At 43.6% G+C, this 20,322-nt stretch overlaps 1 protein-coding gene across 1 annotated transcript in view; it reads left to right on the top strand.

The window, feature by feature from the left end:
• Nucleotides 1–7,231: 7,231 nt before the first annotated feature.
• Upk1b (uroplakin 1B) overlaps nucleotides 7,232–20,322 on the top strand; it is a 28,430-nt gene continuing 15,339 nt past the window's right edge. The window contains exons 1-3 of the mRNA XM_005344990.3: nucleotides 7,232–7,314; nucleotides 18,534–18,621; nucleotides 19,643–19,843. Coding sequence (XP_005345047.1) covers nucleotides 18,553–18,621; nucleotides 19,643–19,843 — 270 coding nt within the window. The 5' untranslated portion in view covers nucleotides 7,232–7,314; nucleotides 18,534–18,552. The remainder of the gene's footprint in view (nucleotides 7,315–18,533; nucleotides 18,622–19,642; nucleotides 19,844–20,322) is intronic.

Genomic DNA, 20,322 nt, shown 5'->3' with positions numbered 1-20,322 from the left:
GCATGTCCCACCGCGACCTTCCCCACACATACATCCTACACATGCCACAACACAGTAATAATCATAAATAAAATTAACTTTAAAGCTCTAAATTTAGGGGTTTTTATGTCTGGCCCAAGTATTAGATAGTTTGACCAAGTTTCTACAGGTGGAGCACCTCTGATCCAACCACTCCGACAGCTGCAACCACGCCCTCAGTTTATCTCCGATGCCTTCCACAGCCTTTGTGACCTCCCATCTGTGACCTCCCATCGTGAGGCGGTGGACCAAAGGGGATGAGCGGGATGTGATGTCTTCTGTGAGCAGTCACCTGAGAAAGAAGAACCCCGCGCACCACACTTCCCATGTCGCGACTCAGGCGCTCTATACAAAGGCGTCTGAAGAGAAGATTAATCAGCAGCCGCTCCTAAGTGGCAGGAAGTAGGTCCCCCAGGCCAGAAGTAAGCACTCAGTGAGGGAATCTAAGTGCAGCCAGCTGGGGAGCAGGAGGCAGGGGTTTGGAATTTGCCCTCTATGACTAGATACAAAGAAGACAGAGTCGCCACGGAGAAAAAAATGTGGGGGCCGAAAGTCTCAGTGGGGAGTAAACTGAGATTCGAACACATAGTTTATTTTATTTTATTTGGTTTTTCACACGGGGTTTGGCTATGTACATAGCCTTGGCTGTCCTGAAACTTGCTCTGTAGACCAGACTGACCTCAAACGCACATAAATCCATCTGCCTCTGTCTCTGTCTTGCAAGTACTGGGATTAAAGGCACGTGACATCACACTTGGCTTGAAAGACCTGATTTCTCGAAGGAAGCTTTCCAGGACGGTTGTGAAAAGAATTACCCACAGGGCTATGAGTTGTGTCTCAAGTATGTCTTTGTTTTGAGATGGAAACTTAAATAATCCAGGCTGGACTCAAACTTGCTGCACAGCTGAGAACGACCTTGGGCTTCAGCTTTTCCTGCCTCTGCCTCCCAAGTGCAGAGGCTGATGGGTGTGTGTCACCATGCTGTGATCTTGTGGTACCCAGGGCCTTGGGCATGCTAGACAAGCCCTCTACCTGCTCTATCTCCAGGCCTGCCATTCTCAAGGAAATATATAAGAACGTGCCTAGAACAGTAACTAGCAATGTTGTGTCAGAAGTGTTCTTATCAACAGGAGTAATATTGATTGGACATGAGCAATGGGTCCCCCTCACTTTTGTCACTGATTTCCTCACAGTGGCAAAAACCAAATCTTCTCTTTCCCTGAGCTTCCGCATTCCCTCCCTTCCTCCCCCTACCTCTCCCACTTCCCTCCCTCGCTACTTCTTTCTTCTAGGCAGGGACTCATGTAGCCCAGGCTAGCCTCAAAGTTGCTTTGTAATCAAGGATGATCTTGAACTTCTGAGACTTCTATCCCTACCTTCCAAATAATGGAATTATAAGTATATAACCACACCCAGTTCTGTGAAGTCCTGACGATCAAACCCAGAGCTTCCTGCGTGACTAACAAGCACTGTGCCAGCTGACCAACATCCCCAACCCTCCCCTCCGCTATTTAAAGATTTTGTTTTCCTGTCCCTTAGCACAGTGGGCAATGCATGAGCCTCATAAAGAGGAATTTGAGCATCATTGGCAATTAAGGAAATGTGAGAATCGCAATGAAGCAACGCGTCTTGTTTAGCAGAATGGTTGCGGTCAAAAGGTGAGACAGTAGCAAGTATTGGCAGAAGTGGAAAGAAATTAAATCCCCTATATCCTACTTCTGGAGATGTAAAATACTACAGCTATGGTCTGGTCTAGATGACTCTTAAGAGTGTTGAGCTCACTAAGATCAGCCAGAGATGAAATGTTGCATGATTTTACTTAATGTTCATCAATATTATTAAATAATTAATATTAATTATCAATTGTTAGTATTAATTACATTGATGTCAATAATTAGTACTTAACATATTTATAAATATCCAAATTTGAAGAAGCTGAAAGCACACTGTGGGTATTGGGAGCTGAAGGAGAGCAGAAGAATTAGAAGCCACTTGAAGAGTCAACTGGTCTGATATGGAAGATGGGGAACTCTGGAGACTTGTTGCATGAGAATGTGCATGTCCTTCACACTCCCAGACTGTACACTTAGCGCAACTAGTGTTAGCGAATAGTGTGTGCTACTTCTGCAGTTGTTAAATTTAAAATGGAAAGGTGGTGTGTCCACACACAGTGGTGTTACTCCGCAATGAAAGAGTGGAATACAGAACGCATGGCTGTGACACAAACAGGCCTAAGTAAAGACATATATGATTTCACTACGTTAAATCTCTAGAACAGGAAAGTTCGTGGTGTAGACAGAGACCAGCACATGTCAGTTGGGATGAGAAATGCTTCCAAGAGATGAATTTTGTGAGATATAACATATTTTAATACATTTTTATATAAAAGCTTGGAGGTTAACATTTTTAAGCTTGCTGGAAAACAGAAAAAAAAATGATAAAAAATAAAAGCTGTGAAATTCAGAACAGCAATGTTCAAGTCTTCTAGAAATATCTTTCTATTCCCCCCATTCCTGAGAGTCTCCCCATCTCACTCCCCAACTCTAGAAACCCTTTTGTAGCCCATTTTTGCCTTTATTTAGTCATTCTTCTCGCTCATCTTCTTTTGCTCTTACACAGCCCTATCTTAACTCTATTCAACCCCACCTACTTCTCTACCTTGTAGCACAGATGAGCACATGTAAGTACAACTATGCCTGGAGTTCTGTCTTCTCTGATATCTGTGTGCAGAGCGGTGTAGACAAGTGTTGTTCTCACTGTGTCTCAGGAGCTATAACTATACTTTAATCTTCATGTCAGCCATGTGAGGCTGTGGGAAGGGAAATATTGAATTAGGAACACTGTGAGGGTAAAGCTCAGAGAGAGTTGTGGTTTTGACCTGTGGCTAGGAGCCACTGGGGGACTCTCCTCTCTGGGGACCATTACAGTCACAATGGTCATCACCAAAACTTCCCCACTATAAAACCACTCAGTGGATGAAATATACCTCCAGAAATGGCACCAAGTTTAGAGAGTTTCATAGGAAAGGTTTGTGTCAAATTTTTATAATAAAAATGTGAGGATAATTGTCAAACCACAGAACTGCCCAGGTATTCATGGGTCAAGTAGATACAATGACATTGCAGTAAATTAATCCAAATACTGTTACTGTTGCTACTATTTAATATGTACAAGTATATGATCTAGCCCACATCATATAATACCTTTTGACACACATAATAGCAAACACGCATAGAAAAAGACAGTCAAATAGATAAAACAATGATTAACTAGATAAAATAAAGTACAAAAGTAGGATAATGTGAAATCTTGAGTTTAAAAGCCCACTCTGGCCAGACCTTCTCAAAATGCACAGAGACCAATTACAATTTTCTTAGGTCAAAGGTTAATTTGGGAACTTTACCATCATTTGCTTTCACATGAGCCCCTAAGAAGAACGTCGCCCCCATGTCAGCTTGAAGCAATCTTAGAGAACGACGTCCCCTCTCCCAACAGAGTTTGCCCTCAGGGTTAGGGACATCTTTTAATGGTTGGTTTGGGGTTGAGGGGATGGGGAGATGTTTTATGAAATTAGGAGTATGTTCAAAAAAAAGGGGGGGGGAGGATTAACTGGTATGATGGGATGATTGGTATTTGTGAGTTACTGTTTTTAGAAAATTGTATTGGTACTGTTTCCTGTATATTGATATATTAAATATTGAATGTGAGTATTCCTACCTCTAATTTTGTATAAGAGTATGCTTATATTGTATTGATACATCTACCATATTACAATGTACATTTCTACCTCTGATACTATTTATGTAATACTGTTTACATTTGATATGTAATGACATTGTTTACAGATGAAGATCATTGTCTTCATATATTGCACAGTTGTTTATTCTCTTAGTTTTCAAGTTAGATAGTTATTAAAAATTATATGTTTGTCATGTTTATTTTTAGGTTAATCAGGTCTTCTAGTTACCTAGAGATTATATTTAGTATAGATAGTATAATCTTCAGCCTTTTTAAAGAGCTGTAGAAAAATGGCCTTTAATCTAACCTAGAATTCTGTGCCTATGAGACACAATTACTCCTGGCAACGCCACTCTACTCCCGAGAGAACCTTGAGCACCAAAGACACTCCACTGGGAGCTTGTCTTCTTGGCAGAACTGGCCTTTGGGTTAAGAAAAGCCCATACCTCAACTACTGACAAAGATATAAAACAGGATTGTCTTATCTTTCCAAGACAAGGTAGGATAATTCTAAGAAAGTTTCTTACATTTGATAATGACATGTCAGTTATGTTAGGCCTTAGCCAAAGTTGGTTGACTCAACATTGCGAACGAGAATTTGGGTGATTACCCAGGTAGTCAGTTGTCTCTGTCATTTTTGGCACATTTTGGATATTTCTCATTTGTTAAGTAACATTTATTCCCTTCTCAGATCTTTGACGGAGTTAAAGATTATATAATTGTAATTACTCTCTACATTATTTAGACTCCTTGAGATAGAGTGTCTGGTAAAACTTTTGTTCTCAATATTGTTTGTTACATTTATTATTTGTTATTATTGTTTATAGTTGTAGTTAGTTTAGTTCTGTCTTATTTAGACAAAAGGGGGAGATGTAGAGAGATCCCGCATTTTGGGGGCGGGACGGCCTTGCGCAAATGTTTATTAATTGGGGGGCACAGACGCTGGAGCCCCTTCCTGTTTCCTATTTCTGGGCATCGCGGGAACTTCGGTTGCGTGAGTGTGCTATTTATATTAAAGTGGGATTATCTTATACCAATTGGCCTGTATTAATTCGATCCGCCTCCATGCCAAAATCAGAAATCATTAAAAAGCTATATATAATTGACATAAGTAAGCAATACTTATAGGATAACTAAAAAGCCAAAAGGTGACTTGACGTAGAATTCCCCTCTGTATGCTGTAAATATGTTTTATTGCCACTGGCTAATAAAGATCTGCTTTTGGCCAATGGCTTAACAGAATATAGCCAGGCTGGAAAAGATTTAGAGAGAGAATAAATGGAGTTAGGGAGAAGCCACATAGCTGCCACAGGAGACAGACACAGGACACCGGATGGAACTTTAACCATAGACCGCAACCACATGGTGATACACACATTAACAGATATGGGTTCATTTAAGATATAAGAGCTAGTTAAAAATATGCATAAACTAATAGGCCAAGCAGTGTTTTAATTAATACAGTTTCTATGTGCTTATTTCATGTCTGGGCAGTCAGGAAATGAATAAGCAGCTTCATCTATAATATCTGAAAAAAATTAATAATTGCAATATACATAGTGCACCAGTAGTCTCAAAAATGTATCAAGCCTTCCTCAGCTTACATTGTAAGACTACACACACTGCACTTATAGAAGATGGCCAAGAACATGGAAGAAAATTGACTGTGGTGGATTAAATCCGAATGGTCCACACAGGCTCACATATTTGAATGCTTGGTTCCCCGTTGTTGGAACTGTCTGGGAAGGATTGGGAGGTGTGGCCTTACTGGGAGAGGTGTGTCATTGGTGGTAGGCTTTGAGGGTTCAAAAACCCACGTCACTCCTAATCTCTAAATCACTGTGCCTCCTGCTTGCAGGTCAGATTTAGCTCTCAGCTACAACTTCAGTGCCATGCCTGTGTGCCTGCTGCCGGGCTGTCTGCCATGATGGTCATGGACTCTAACCCTCTGCAACCATGAGCCCAGTTAAGTGCTTTATTTTAGAGGCTGCCTTGGCCATGTCATATAAGCAATATAAAATTAAGACATTTGCTTGTGAGAGCCTGTGACTGACAAAAGAAAGAGAAATTTTAAAAAGTTGAAGACTGTTTTAATGCCTTTTTGTCTTAAGACAGTACATAAAGATGAAGAGAAATGGGGACTTACACTGTTCCAGGAAACAATCGTTTTACAACATCTCTGAAATGCTTATAAGTCAAAATATTTTAAAAATAAACATAGCCTTTGGGCACAAATTTAAATTTTAAAAATGCTACTAAGGAAATGATGAGAATTTAAAATCCCATGTTTTCTGCAACATTATTATAACAACGGGAACTTTTTTAATGACCTGAATTTTCAGCCAGGGAGATGGTTTCAAATTCATAGAGCAGAATACAATGCATTCATTAAAATGACGTAGCAAACAGGCAGCTGTCTCTCCATCTGTGATACGAACAAGGTGGTGTAAAGGAAAACAGCTTCAGTTGTAAGCACTGGAAATGTTCAGCACTTCTAGGAATGTAAGAGCAAGTGAGAAGGGTTCCTCAGCCTTGCTCAGGAATAGGTCTCCTCTATGAAAATCTGTTTCCTTGGGTGACCCTCGCCTTAAGACAGAGATCATGGAGGCACCCAGTGCAGCGTTCAGACAGGCCTTCACCCTCAAAGCTGCCAGGGCACGGTCTGAGGCTGCCCCGCCTGTGATGTGCTTGAGTCTCTATGGGCCTGGTTCTCAGGGCACACCCTGATGAGCAAACTGTGCTCTAACTCTGTTCCTTGAGTAGAAAGAAGAGCATGGCCTGTGAGGAGATGGTGCTAACCTGTGAGAAACTCCCAAGTCCATTGATTAAAGTGTCCAGTCCTTTCTACTATCCCTGCCTTTACTTACTCCTCAGTGCTAGCTAGGCTATGTGCTGCTATTTACCCACGAAAAGCAATATTGTTCATGCTGTGTATATATAACTCATAGTGGTCCTTAAGGAAGGGACAAAGAGAAGAGAAAGGAAGGACCTGGTTAGACATCAAATAATTACTTGATCTTATCTCTATGTTTCTCCATATGTTTCTAACTTTCTTCTCCTCTACGAGTTGCTGTACTACTCACCATATGAACATTACTTAAGCCTTTACTGTGCCTGAGAATATAACCTGTGGCTACAGACATTGAACATGGCCCTGACACTGCAAGCAAACAGAGAAGGGAGAATGATCAGCCTTCTTCATTATGCAAAAGCTTAGAAGTTAATGATCCAATCAAGCAAAAAATAAATCAACTAAACACAAAAGTCCTGAGTTTGTATTCAAGGAGAAAAGCTGACCTCTCCATCAGAGATGCACATTCCAAAGCAGCAGAAATCTGCCCACAATGCTTCCTGCTCAGCCGGGCAGGTTCAGGCAGCAGCAGGCTCAGCCCATGTGAGATGTCTCCTCCCAATCACAGACCACCCTTCCCTGGGACTGCAGTTCCAGAGAAGTCAGTGGGGTAGAAAAGCACCTTGGGCTGGTGTGCACTGCAGAGTGAGTCGGTGGTGCCCAGAACCAACAGGCAAAGGGAGCAGAGACTACCCAGCAGCCACTGTGTAAGTACTGGAACATCTCAGAGAAGCCCACTGGACACTCTGGGCTCTCCTGGGAGCTAGGAAGTGGGGTTTGATGAGTCTGTCCTGTTTGTAGTCTGAGATCTTGCAACTCTTCTGGGAAATTCTCTTTCGATAATTACTTGTCCCCTTACCTGACAAAAAGTTTCCTCTTCTTCTGATAAATCATTTGGTCTGACAAGCCTTGAAAGGATTGGTGGGGCAGTTTCTTTGCGGGTCTTCCCTCTAAACAGTTCTGCTTTGATCGGTGTGTGATCTGGAAAAAGTCAGCCAATTAGTTTTATCTAATCAAGGCAACTTTTACCAGACTGATTTTTACTGTTCGCCACTGAGTTGATCCACCAGGATTCGGCAGGTTTTAGATACACATATTTCTGTTCTAATATTTTTTACACAAACAAGTTGTTTCAAGTAACACTAGTATTGTTATTAGATGTTTATACTTTTATGATTCTGTTTATAAGTCTAAATTTTCATTTATCAGTAGCTTTAGGCATTTTTAAGAACATTTATGAATTTGGATTAATTTTAAGGTCTTTATAAAAAGTCAAGGCACTTGGTTGTTGGCTGTTTCTTGCTGGGAGAACTGATAAGCACAGCAGGCAAGAAGGCAATGTGCATCCTGCCTGTGCAGTATGTAATTTTGACAGGTAATATGGTTGCTGTGCTTTTCCTAGGCTTTTGAGGAAGTAGTTCTCCTTTTGGTTCATCTTCCTAGTAAGTGTAATAATGTCTTTTTCCCCTTCCCCTTACAGCACACTATTTTGCTTTGTGCTACACTAGGCTTCCAAAATCAACTTTCCTATATTTTTAACTACCGAGAAAAGACTCATAAACATTTAGCAAGAGTAGTTAGGCACCAGTTAGGCAAAAAGTCAGTGAAACGTCAAATTTTCTTTTCTCACCCTTGCTTACATTCCGAGGAACAACATCAGTCAAGCCCAGAATCCACTGGAATCCGGGCCTGATGGCCCTGCAGGCTGCGCACAAACCTGACGAGCTACAGCTTCCTAACTGAGACAGAGACCACAGAGATGAGGAGGGTCCTGCTTCGTCTTTCTCTTTCTTGCCCTCTCTCTTCTTCCCTCCCTCCCATTTTCCTAATCCAAATTTCTCTAGCATGAGTTTGAGGTGTGGTTTGTGTATTCTCTGGTGCCAGAAACTTGAGTAAGTAGAAGAGGTAATGAACTTGAAAAGACAATCTCATGAGTGGTAGGCGAGCCTCACCTCTCTCCTGCTTTGGACATTGGTTTGTTCAGTGAGCAATTGTTCTTAAACCTATCCAGCGTGTCTGAAGGTATCAACACCCCAGGATTGAATAACTTCATAAGAAAACAAACTTAAAGAAGGCACAAGAACCGGGGAATAAAAGAAAGAAATACATTTTCAACCTCTTAAAAATCAGTGCTTCTAAAAGCAAAGGGCCTCCCAGGGTGTTGAGCAATGGAATCATGGAGATGCCGGGTCACTTGGACATTCTTCAATAGGGTGGGGCTCACGGGCCCCCCTACACGGAAACATGCAAGGTGAGGCGCACAGTCAGCCGACAGTGCCGTTGCTGCTAGTGTACACAGCTATTTCTCTGCTTCTGCTACCGTAGGACACTTACGTAACTCGCCCCACCTACCTGTTTCTTTTCTAGGACTTCCAGGTAGAGAACCTTGACATGGTGAGGGAAGTGGTGTGTGAGAATGATGTGAAGAGTTTCAGAAAGTCATGACTGTGAGCCAGCCTCTAGTGCTGGGTGTTCAATAGAAGGCAAGATGAGAGGAAATGTCACATCTCTGGGCGTCAACTATCCAGAGAGAAAGACCCAAGCTGCAGGTGTGCCCATGTGCCCGTGCGCACCAGCTCTTATTCTTCCTCTCTTCTCTCTCTCTCTCTCTCTCTCTCTCTCTCTCTCTCTCTCTCTCTCTCTCTCTCTCTCTCTCTCTCTCTCTCTCTCTCTCTCTCTCTCTCTTTCTCTGTGTGTGCCACCCTCTTTTCCCTCCTCTCCCTCCCTCTCTTTACCTTTTCTTTTTGTCATTGTTTTACGTTTTGCTAGACAGGTACACTGCCACTGAGCTACATCCCCAGCCTTGTTTTATGTTTTGAAACAGGGTCTCTCATAATGTAGCCCAGACTGGCTTCAAACTCAGAGCCTTCCTCTCTTGGCCCCAGAGGGATGGAATTGCAGACACAGACATGAGCCACCACTCCCAGCCTGAGATTCCAGGCTTAGCAAGGGAGGTTTGTCTTTTAAAGTCATACTTTTGTTTGGGGCCTGTGTCCTTCGGGCAGTACTTTTCTTCTCCCTGTGAAGATCAGTAAGAAGAAAGATATAATAAAATCACTCACCGTGAGGCATGGCTGTTGATGGCTCATGAGACTCACTGTGCTTCTTCTAGATGTTTCTGCATTTTAACCAGGATCCAAGAGGTGATTCTGTATCTATGGCATTTCATGAACTGAAGGGAAGAGAGGAGAAGGGAGTGGGGGTGGGGTGGGAAGGTGGTTTTGGGTGCAAGATTCCCTTAACGGTGAGATAAAAGTCGGGTCAACGGCAAGGGAGTTAAAAGCCTCTCAATTTAAAAAATGAATGTAAACGACATCTTGAAAAGAAGACACAATAGATCAGCGCGCACACACAGAGGGAGGGTGTGTGTGTGTGTGTGTGTGTGTGTTGTGTGAATATGGGTATGAGCATGCTATCACCTGTGTACGGAGGTCAGAGGCTAACCTGTGGGAGTGGGAGTTGGTTCTCTCCTTCTTCCTTGGGCTCGAAGAATTGAACTTAAGTCACCAGACTTGCTAGGCAAGTGTCTACCTGAGGAGCCATCCCACCGGCCCTAATGTGTCTTCTTTTCAAGATGTCTGCACTGACAGCCTTCCATTATATGGGAAGGCCTTCCGTGTGATAGAGGCTGAGCCACTTTACTCAGACTCTTCTGATGTGTCAGGTGCGGTGGTACACATTTTAATCCAGCACTTGGGAAGCTGAGGTGGGAGAATCACAAATTCTAGTCTGGGATACATAGTGAGACCTCATCTAAGAAAAAAAAATAGTCTACTAACTTAAATGTTAGGTCTGAATGAAGGAGTTTTCATAAGCAATACCTAGACTGGTATTTTGAGGCAAGAAAACAAAACAAAACAAACAAAATCTAGGCACCAGGTCCTCCCCAAGTTGACACATATTATTAGCCATCACAGGAAGAGGAGAGAGGGCTCAGCAGTTCAAAACACTTGAGGCTTTTTCACAAAACCCAGGTTTGGTCGGATTATCAGTACCCACATGGTGGCTCACAACCACCTGTTTTGTGTCACAACATCTGACACCCTCTTCTGACGTCAGAGGGCACCAGGCATGCAGACGGTGTGCATACATACTTGCACACAAAAGACTCACCCACATGAGATAAATAAATCTTCCTAAAAATTATTTAATCAACCCTCACAAGAAGTATATTCTGCATTTCTTTACCAAACGTGCAAAGAGAACAATTCGTATTCTGTGTGCGGAGAAATGTCCATTTGTTCTTTCATACTTCTTTCTCTTCATGGAAAGGGAAGACTTTCATAGTGTCTTTTAAAACATAGCTACCAGGGGACTGGAGAGATGGCTCAGTGGTTAAAAGCACTGGCTTCACATCCAGAGGACCTCAGTTCTGTTCCCAACAACAACACAGCAGTTCACATCTGTCTGTAACTCCAGTCCTAGGGGATCTGACCTCTCTGGACTCTGTGAACACCAGCCACGAACATGGTACGCAGACAGACATGAAGACAAAACACCTACACGCATAAAATAAGAATAAAAGGGTTTTTTTAAAAAAAAAAACTAAAAATAACTCTCAAAATAGAACTTCATCAAACCTTTTGGTTTTAAGCCAAAACATGTACCAGTCAGCCCTTTTCTCCAGAATTTGTTTATTTTGGAAATAGGGTTTCACATACCCAGGATGACTAGGAACTCACTCTGTAGTTGAGGAAGATTTTGGTCTTTGATTCTCCTACCTCTGCTTCCCGGTGCTGAGATAATAGGCGAGTATCACATCTGGTTTTATTGGGTGCATGGACTGGAACCCAGGGCACTGTATGTGGAAGCAAGCACTCTATCCACTGAGCAAATCCCAGCCTCCAGGCATACATGAGTCTTCGCACAAATACTGTCACCTTCTCTCTCAGTACCAGGAGTGTGTCTTTTCCCAGAGAGCCTTCTGGCTGTGTATGACAGAAGCAAGTTCACCTGTCCATGCTCCGGGAACAATTTCTAGACATCCTGCATTGAATCAGGGCCCCTTTGCACAGAAACAGCATACTGTCAACTTCTGTTGTGGCCGGGGCTTTTTAACTACACTCCATAAATCCTCTGGGTGATTGCCTTCTGAGCATTGGGATCTGCTTACATCTTTCCTGTTAGTCCAAGAACCCTGGTTTTGGACAAGATGGAGAGTGAGATGCTCTGAGGTCACAGACTCCTTACTCCCCTTCCAGCTGAAGAAGATCATTTTGATCTGTTCAAATATATTAGAGTCCATATTGAAATCATATATCTTTGTTTCCTTTGAAATGACGGCTGTGTTGTTTTATTTTGTTTTTTTTTAATGAAGCCACTGCTTTGGTTGCCTTCGATGTTTCCTGACTTGTTAGATCTGGTCTGTCTGCTTCAAGAAGCTGAGGCAAAAGCCAAGAAAATTAAGATTGTCTAGGCAGCCAATATGGTATGAGATCTTTGCAAATTCTCACTTAATTTTTACAGAACTCTTGATACTGGGCTTTACAATTCTCATTAACAGATAAGGCTCAACCAGAGTCCTGGGGTAACAGAGCTACATGATTAAACCAAAACTCAAAGCAAGATTTATCCTGAGCCCATATCTCTGCTTCTCCCTCTTCCTTAACCTATTCTGCAACAGGCTCTAGGCAAATCAGCCATTCACATATTCAGTTACATGCTCATTCCTACAAACAAACATTTGTTTACTTTTTTCTTTTATTTAGAGAAACAATTGACTCCCTCCTGTGTGTCGAACACTGTGCCATTCTGGGGCTGGAACAAATATAGCAGAAACCAATGCTTTCCATCTGGGAGACTCTTATTATAATATGCAGGAAGCCCTGTGTAGGAGATACTAACAGTAAAAGGTTTCAGAGTGGGGAGAGGGGTTCAAGAGAGGCACCGAGGGAATGGGGGGGGGTAAAAAAAGGTTTTTTGGAAAAGTTACTAATGCCATAGATAGACCTTCAGAGGCAACAGCATGGTGGGGGCTCCACGAAACGTTCAGGCCAGGATCAGAGACAAACAACATGACAGGGTCTCTAAAGAGATAAATCAGAGACCACATGGCCTAAGTGAGGTCTCTTTTTATACCCATCTGAGGATGTGGGGGGCTTTCAACATAGAAGCCTGAAGCCAGGTTCTCTGGAAGGAGACAGAGAAGGTGCTGGCAAAGAGGATATGTAGCCACTGATACCTACCATTAACTTAAATTCACATCCCACGTGGCAGATCTGGACACCAAGAAGTTTGTCAGTTAGAGACTCCCAGATGGTGCCCTTGTAGGGTTCCTGCCAGCATCTATAGATGAGGAAGAACTCAGCGAGCTATGCCAGGCCGGGGAGCAGCTGGATTCTAATGTGCCATTCTTACGGAGAAGAAGAACGCAAAAAGAGAAAGAAAGCATCCCCTGTGCAAGAGAAAACCTCAGAGGTCATATCCACATCGCTACAGTCTGAATCAGAGGGTTCAGCAACGGCCAGGGCACAAGGGCAAGAGCTAACTGGACAGGAATGCTGACGGAATGTACAGACACCCTCCCTGCCGACAGACGTGCAACTTGGTACCTGACACTAGACACACCCCAGCACAGTTAGCAGGCTTTCTCTCTTTTCCCAGGGAAGTTTTTACCTCTCAAAGCCAATCATAGAAATAGAAAGAAGCACAAAAGGGTAGTGGGTGTGGGGCTTCCAGGGCTTAGAATGCTGCCCCCGTCAGGGAAGAGGAAGTGGATATATGGCTAATTCTCCTGGACCTGGGAGCCCTTAACTGTAGGACCAATCAGTCATTGTTAGTACCTCCTTCCTATGTTCCACGGGTTGTTAGGGTATTAAATATAACCTTAACCCAAGACCCTCTCCTTTCCAAATATCCCCTGGTCATCATGGACGCTGTCTTGTTTGTAAACCATCTTAGTTTTTGATGATTGCAACAGTTCTGTGAGGCAAGTTGTATTCTAGCCATTTTATAAATGAGAAAATAGATACTAACAAGGTCAGTCACTGCTCAGAGTAACTCTTGACAGGAAGACCTGACTGCTGCCAAGTCCAGCATGCTCACTTTTAGACCGCAACTACCAGACACCACAATGAACAACAGGAAGCCGGCATTTGGCTTCCTCTTGACATTTATGCCTGTCTGTGGGGTGTTACAGACATGTATTTAATCTAACGAAGAGACAAAGCCAGGCAGCATGGTACACTTGGGAAGCTGAGGTGGGAAGATCCCATGTTTGAGGCCAGGCTGGACTATTGCGAAAGACCCTATATCCATAAAACAACACGCAAGTGGCTGAGGAAGTGTTATCAAAAAGTGTTATCTGGTTTCCCAGATCTCACACTGCAACCGTTTATTTCCAGAAAGTAGAAAAGAGTAGAAGAGAAAGCTGTGGGTTTGGAAAACATCTACGCAGTTTCCTAGATAACAGTGGGAAAGTGTTAGTGTTAATGCCCTGTGAAAGGGCTACGCCAAGAAAGTAGTGAAGGGTACGTGGAGAAGCCTGGTGTTCTTTGCAAAGACAGGCTCTTTGTGTTCTCTTTGTCCCCAAGTTGTCAGGGAAGCTAGACAGGCATTTCTGTTTCTACCTAAAGTGTTAGCATTGTGCTAGGATTGCTAAACTCTGGTGTCAAATAACTTAAGAGTCAGGATGACCTGGATTTGACTCTGGGTCCTGGGCTTTCTGGCAGCAAGGTCTTGAGGAAATGAGTCTCTCCATATTTATTCATTGCAAAGATGGAAGGAAGCAGGTTCTCTGCCTGGATCCTTAAGGAGTGTGTATTCCATGAAATCTCTTTAATAGGGATGCTCAACATAACAACACCAATGCGGATGGGGAAAATCTTACAAAGCCCCACCCCTGGATGAAGAGCTATATGCAGTCAATGGCTGTTGAGAGAACCCATTTTCTCTGTGGGCCAGCCCCCAGATAGGTCATCCAATCCCAAGTGGTCATGTTCATAGGAGTAACACTAAATGGGTTCAGGAGGGGTGCGTATGTGTGTATGTGTGTTTGTGTGTGTATAACAATAACTATAGGAGTCATAAATTTGGGAGGGAGAAGTAGGCACAGGAGGACTTGAAGGGGAGAGGGAAGTGTGAATGATTAAGGGCAATACTCATGCATGAAATTCTCAAAATAAAAAACATTAAAATTTTTAAAAGGAGTGCAGCCCAATCAACACAGATTTTAACCCAGTGACTCTCATTTCAGACTTCTGACCCCAGAGTGCCAGGAATTACATTTGTAAGGTTGAGGAAATTTGTTACTATAGCAATAAGAAACAAGCACAGATTTTTATTTATTTATTTATTTGGCAAAAATATCCATTTAGGTCTGTTGAGAAGATGAATCAAAGGTGCCTAACAGAATAGAGAGCACTGTGGGGCCTGATAGGTGACAGCTCCAATTCCTTTTGGTCATTTCAAGAGTAGCACAGCTTTCTTTATAACCAAACAGAGCAAAAAAGGTGATTTATTTTTAATTATGTGTGTGGGAGTGGAGGGGTACATGGTGTGCTTGCAGGTGCCCTTGGAGGCCAGAAGAGGGCCTTGGATCCCCTGGAGGTGGAGTCACAGGCTTTTGTGGGCTGTCTAACCCAGGAGCAGCTGGACTCTGGTCCTCTGCAAGGGCAGTACTCACTCTTCCCTGCTGGCCCATCCATTCAGCCCCAAGACAAGCATGGCTCTCTGGGTTACTATCTGAAAAGAAACAGAAGAGCCAGCAGGCTCAGAACACCTTGCCTATTGATGCAGCCCCCTCTCAGGCTGCCAACCCATAGGAGATGGCCCTACCAGGCCACAGTCTAGGTTTCTCTTGTGCCTTTCTTGTCCAAAGTAGCCGCCTACCTTCTCCCTTCTCTTCTCCACCCTAGTCTGCATTTTCTCATCCTAATTCTGACTCTTGGAATTCTCCCGTGTGGCACTGATTTGTTCTTTGCCTCTTGTTCTACCTGATCTTAGCCAAGAAGCTAAACCACTTCGAGAACTTGGTGACAAGAGCATCTCTGGGAAAGCATAGTCAGGCACTGGGGCAACATCCCTTGCTCAGGAGCCTTCAGCTTCCTTCTGGACCAGTTAAGACCCCTTGTTGAACATCTCTCTGGTCCCTTCCTTTTTCTCCGCACCTCTCACAACTTCCCTTCTGTTAGGACTGGGTCCAGTTAATGTGCCTTTAGAATCCATGTTGCTATAGTCCCCTTCAGATTCCCTGAAAGAAGAAACTTTCTCTTCTCTGTTCTTTGAGCCCCACTCACCACTATCAAGAGACTGCTGTGTGCCGGGCGGTGGTGGCGCACGCCTTTAATCCCAGCACTCGGGAGGCAGAGGCAGGCGGATCTCTGTGAGTTCAAGGCCAGCCTGGTCTACCAAGGGAGTTCCAGGACAGGCTCCAAAGCCACAGAGAAACCCTGTCTCGAAAAACCAAAAAAAAAAAAAAAAGAGAGACTGCTGTGTGACAAATGGCCACCAACTCGATACCCTTCAGGGCAGGGACGATATTGGACTTGGCCTTTCCAAATATTTGTCCTTTTACTCTCTGTTTCTATTTGAATTTCTATCTTTCAAGGTCCATTTATTTGTGTGTCTAGTTTAGAGAGCAGCCTAACTGGTCAGGGTTAATGTCCGTGCATGCCAATAATGAGTTTTACAATGCAGCTAATCCGGCTGTACCAGTTAGATTCTTCCTGGTGGAGCCTCTAGACACTGCAAGGCTTTACCCTTATGATGTGGAACTATTACTCCAGATAAATAGAAGGCATTTCTTTTTTATTGATTTTTATTGAGCTCTACATTTTTCTCCTCTCCCCTCCCTGAACAGATGGCATTTCTGAAAAGAAACTCCAGAGGTTGGGTGGGGTCGGAAGATGGTGTAACAAGGGCCCAGATTCTTCTGTTTCTTTGACAAACAATGATTGAGTGTGTATGCCAAACCCTGAGCTAAAAACATTCATAAAATTTTAACTCCTTGCCAGGCGATGGTGGCACACGCCTTTAATCCCAGCACTCAGGAAGCAGAGACAGGTGGATCTCTGGGAGTTTGAGGCCAGCCAGGTCTACAAGAGCTAGTTCCGGGATGGGCACCAAAGCTACAGAGAAACCCTGTCTCGAAAACCAAAAAAAAAAAAAATAACTCCTTAAATTTTCAATTTTCACAGCCTTCAAGGGAAAGAAAGGAAGGAAGGAAGGAAGGAAGGAAGGAAGGAAGGAAGGAAGGAAGGAACGAACGAACGAACGAACGAACGAACGAACGAACTAGGGATGTTTAAATTACTTAGGCTATTAATACATGCCTATAGTGCAAGATTTACCAAGGCCAGAGTCAATTAAAAGACTTGTGCTGGAGGAGATGGTTCAGCAGTTAAGAGCACAAATTGTTCTTCTAAAAGGCCTGAGTTCACTTCCCGGCACCCACATCAGGTGACTCACAATAGCCTGTAACTCCAGCTCCAGGGGATCCGAAGCCTCTGGTATACACAGGCATCCACATACATGTGACATACACTCATGCAGACACACAAAAACACATGATTCTAAAAAGAAAGGCAGGGAGGGGAGAAACAAAGCAACAAAAGCGAGATGCGCCTCCCCACAGATCCTGTTCACAACAAATGGGTAGTTCAGCCAAACTGGCGAGCTTGCTCTTTGGTCTTCACTTTGCTCTTCTGAATCTACTCCCTGACTTTCCCTATCCTTGGAATGTCTACAGCCCATCTCACTCTCCTCCTTCACATCCTACTTCTCTCTCCTCTCCTGATCCAAATGCTGGCTCTGTAATGAGCTAGGTTGGAGTCTTTCACGCCCAGACCCCATTCATGTATTTAGTCATCCACTTACATATTATAACTACTTGAGAACTTAGTTTCTCTCCCAGAACAAAACCTTAGAATGTAAGAACCTTGTTCATGCATCTTTACATGCCCCAACATGCAAACTGTATCATTTAATACCTTTAGATTTGGAGTGTCAATTGGTTAAAGTGTTGAGGCATGCGAACAGCTTTTCTCAAAGCATCTCAAGTGCAGAAGCCAAAATGATTGACCCGAACACTTAACCTTGCGTTCCTTCCAGAGAATCCTCAAGGAGACATGAGCTCCATGTTTAGCTCCATCTGGCATAAATAGTATAAATAGTTTCTAGGAGCTAGTGCAAGCAGCAGGGAAGAGTGTGGGCCTCAGAGTCACATAGACCAAAGATGCAACCCACTCTGCCATCGCTGGTCTGTGTGGCTTCGGAGGTACCACTTTACCAGTTAGTTAGGCTTTGATTTCCTAGTGTGCACAAGAACCTCCTCCTCGCTCACATCTAGCTGGGTTCTGGGACTCAGATAGGCAAGAGAAGTCGCTAGAGGAGTGCCCAGTGGAGCTAAACGTTCCTCTTCCCTGCACGCCTCTTGCATTACAGGAAGCTTCATTAAGTACAACCTATGTTTTTTTAGGATAACAAAATATTTAACATCAACCCACAGGCCATAGGGACCTCAGCCAACTCTCTTTGTTTACCTGTGGTTGAAGTTGGCCTTGTCCAAGGATAGCAGAGCCAATAGCAGGGACTCTCAGTGTGTGTCATCACCAAGACAGGTCTTCTCTTTGTGCCCCTGGTGACCTGGAAGACTCTCATTACTCCTCTCAGAATGAGACTCTGGTGCCCTTCACACCCGGAAGGCACTGAGAACCTTTTTTATACATACATACACACACACACACACACACACACACACACACACACACACACACACATATATATAAAGCATTTTTTATCTTCATAAACCTCGTGTGATTGCCGACCTAGGAAACCAGATTTCCACCGGTACTAAAAGCTCACATGACCTTGATTTGGATAACAAAAAGGAAATAGGTGATGTCATGATTTGGTGACAGTGTAGAAATTGAAGCAGTATTTGCTACCTGCTCCGGCCAAATTCTAACATTTTTAACTGTGTCTCCAGCCTGTGGGAAATCCTGAAGATGGCCAAGGATGATTCCACTGTCCGTTGCTTCCAGGGTCTGTTGATCTTTGGACATGTGATTGTCGGTGTAAGTCATGAATGTTTTTCAAAAAAAAAAGTGTTCTTCTTGTAAGATGACTTAAAAGTGAAAGTTTAAGAAAATGGTGTGATTACAGCTCCCTTTATAGTGCCTTCATCTTAAGAAATGTGGAGGGAAACACACTAGCTAGAATCTTAGGGTAGCTGTATATAACTGACCTATTATGACAGAACACCACGACCTGCTTTAAAATAGATATTTCCTTTCCAGTTCTAAGACATAATGAATATTGAGTCATGTTCACCATGGCCAGTATCCAAGCATACCTGCTAAGCACACCTGCTAAGCACACCTGCCAAGCACATCTGCCAAGCACACCTGCTAAGCATCCCTTTATGCTTCTGTCCAGTTTCACCTTGGCCTGACTTGGAGACTGTGCTATTGAAGATGCTGGGACAGATGTTTTTCTATACGGAATGTGATAGTGGCTCAAAACCTAGACAGCGTGGGCACGAGGAGAAGGGAAGAACACTAGTCAAGGAGTCGAGAGAGCTAGTCCTTGACTCGGTTTTGTCTCTACTTCTCTGTGTATAGCTGTGGATGAGCCACCATCATTCGGGACCTTAATTCGTCATCCATAGAATATGAGCAGTAGGAAGACAATGGCTAAGCTGCCAGAACCACTGTGACAAAGGCCAGGCCATTTCAAGTATTGAAAGCAAGATTTGCATTGGGACAGGATAGGGAAATGACTTTCATACAAGAAGACACTGTCTGAGTGGGTCATATCACATGGGGCTTTATGGATGGTCTGAGACTACCTAAACCTTTTCCCAAACAGAGAAATGTTCCCAGACAGAGTGTGGAATAAAGCATCAAAGACAGAGGGCATATGAAAAGGAAGCAAGGTACAAATAGTTGTTGGGTCTCCTGGCAATGAGGAATCCATTGCATAAAGCCCCTGTAAAGGAAGGGACTTGGCTCTAGGACGTACCCTGCCCCCATACCCTTCCCCAGTGCCTTGCTCTTGGACACCAGCCTAACAGATCCTCTCATGGCTTGTTTCCAGATGTGTGGCATCGCCCTAACTGCAGAGTGCATCTTCTTTGTATCTGACCAAAACAGTCTCTACCCACTGCTTGAAGCCACCAACAACGATGACATCTATGGGGCAGCTTGGATTGGCATGTTTGTGGGCATCTGCCTCTTCTGCCTGTCTGTTCTTGCCATTGTAGGAATTATGAAGTCCAACAGGAAAATGCTCTTGGCGGTAAGACCTCACAGCACTCTGCTAGCTGGAAGTGTAGCTCAGTTAGTTGAGTGCCTGCCTAGCACACATAAAGTTTTGGGTTCAAACCTTAGCGCCGTATTACTTGGGTACGGCACTGCACAGCTACAATCCTAGCATTCCGTAGGCAGAGGCAGGATGATCAGAAATTCAAGGTGATCCTTGACGGCACAGTAAGTCCAAAGCCCTTGATGAACTGTTTCTTCTCCAGCACAGAGCTTTGGTTTTCACTAAATGAAAAAAAAAATGAGTTCCAAGTGAGTGGTAAAAACAAAACAAAACCACAAAAACAAAACAAAACAAAAAACCATGGAGATCCCCTGCTGCAAGATCTTCCGTGCAGGAGGCAAAGATGTCCTCCATAATTGCAAGTTCGGATTCTAGTAAAAAGCACTGCAAACGGAGACAGCAGCTGTGGGTGGTCCAGCTGACTGTGCACAGATGCGCTCTTCTCCAGCTAC

This window comes from Microtus ochrogaster, chromosome 2, assembly GCF_000317375.1.
Source record: "Microtus ochrogaster isolate Prairie Vole_2 chromosome 2, MicOch1.0, whole genome shotgun sequence".
In the NCBI taxonomy this organism is placed as follows: domain Eukaryota; kingdom Metazoa; phylum Chordata; class Mammalia; order Rodentia; family Cricetidae; genus Microtus; species Microtus ochrogaster.
The sequence above is the reverse complement of the archived record's forward strand: the minus strand, read 5'-3'. Positions and strand labels throughout refer to the sequence as shown.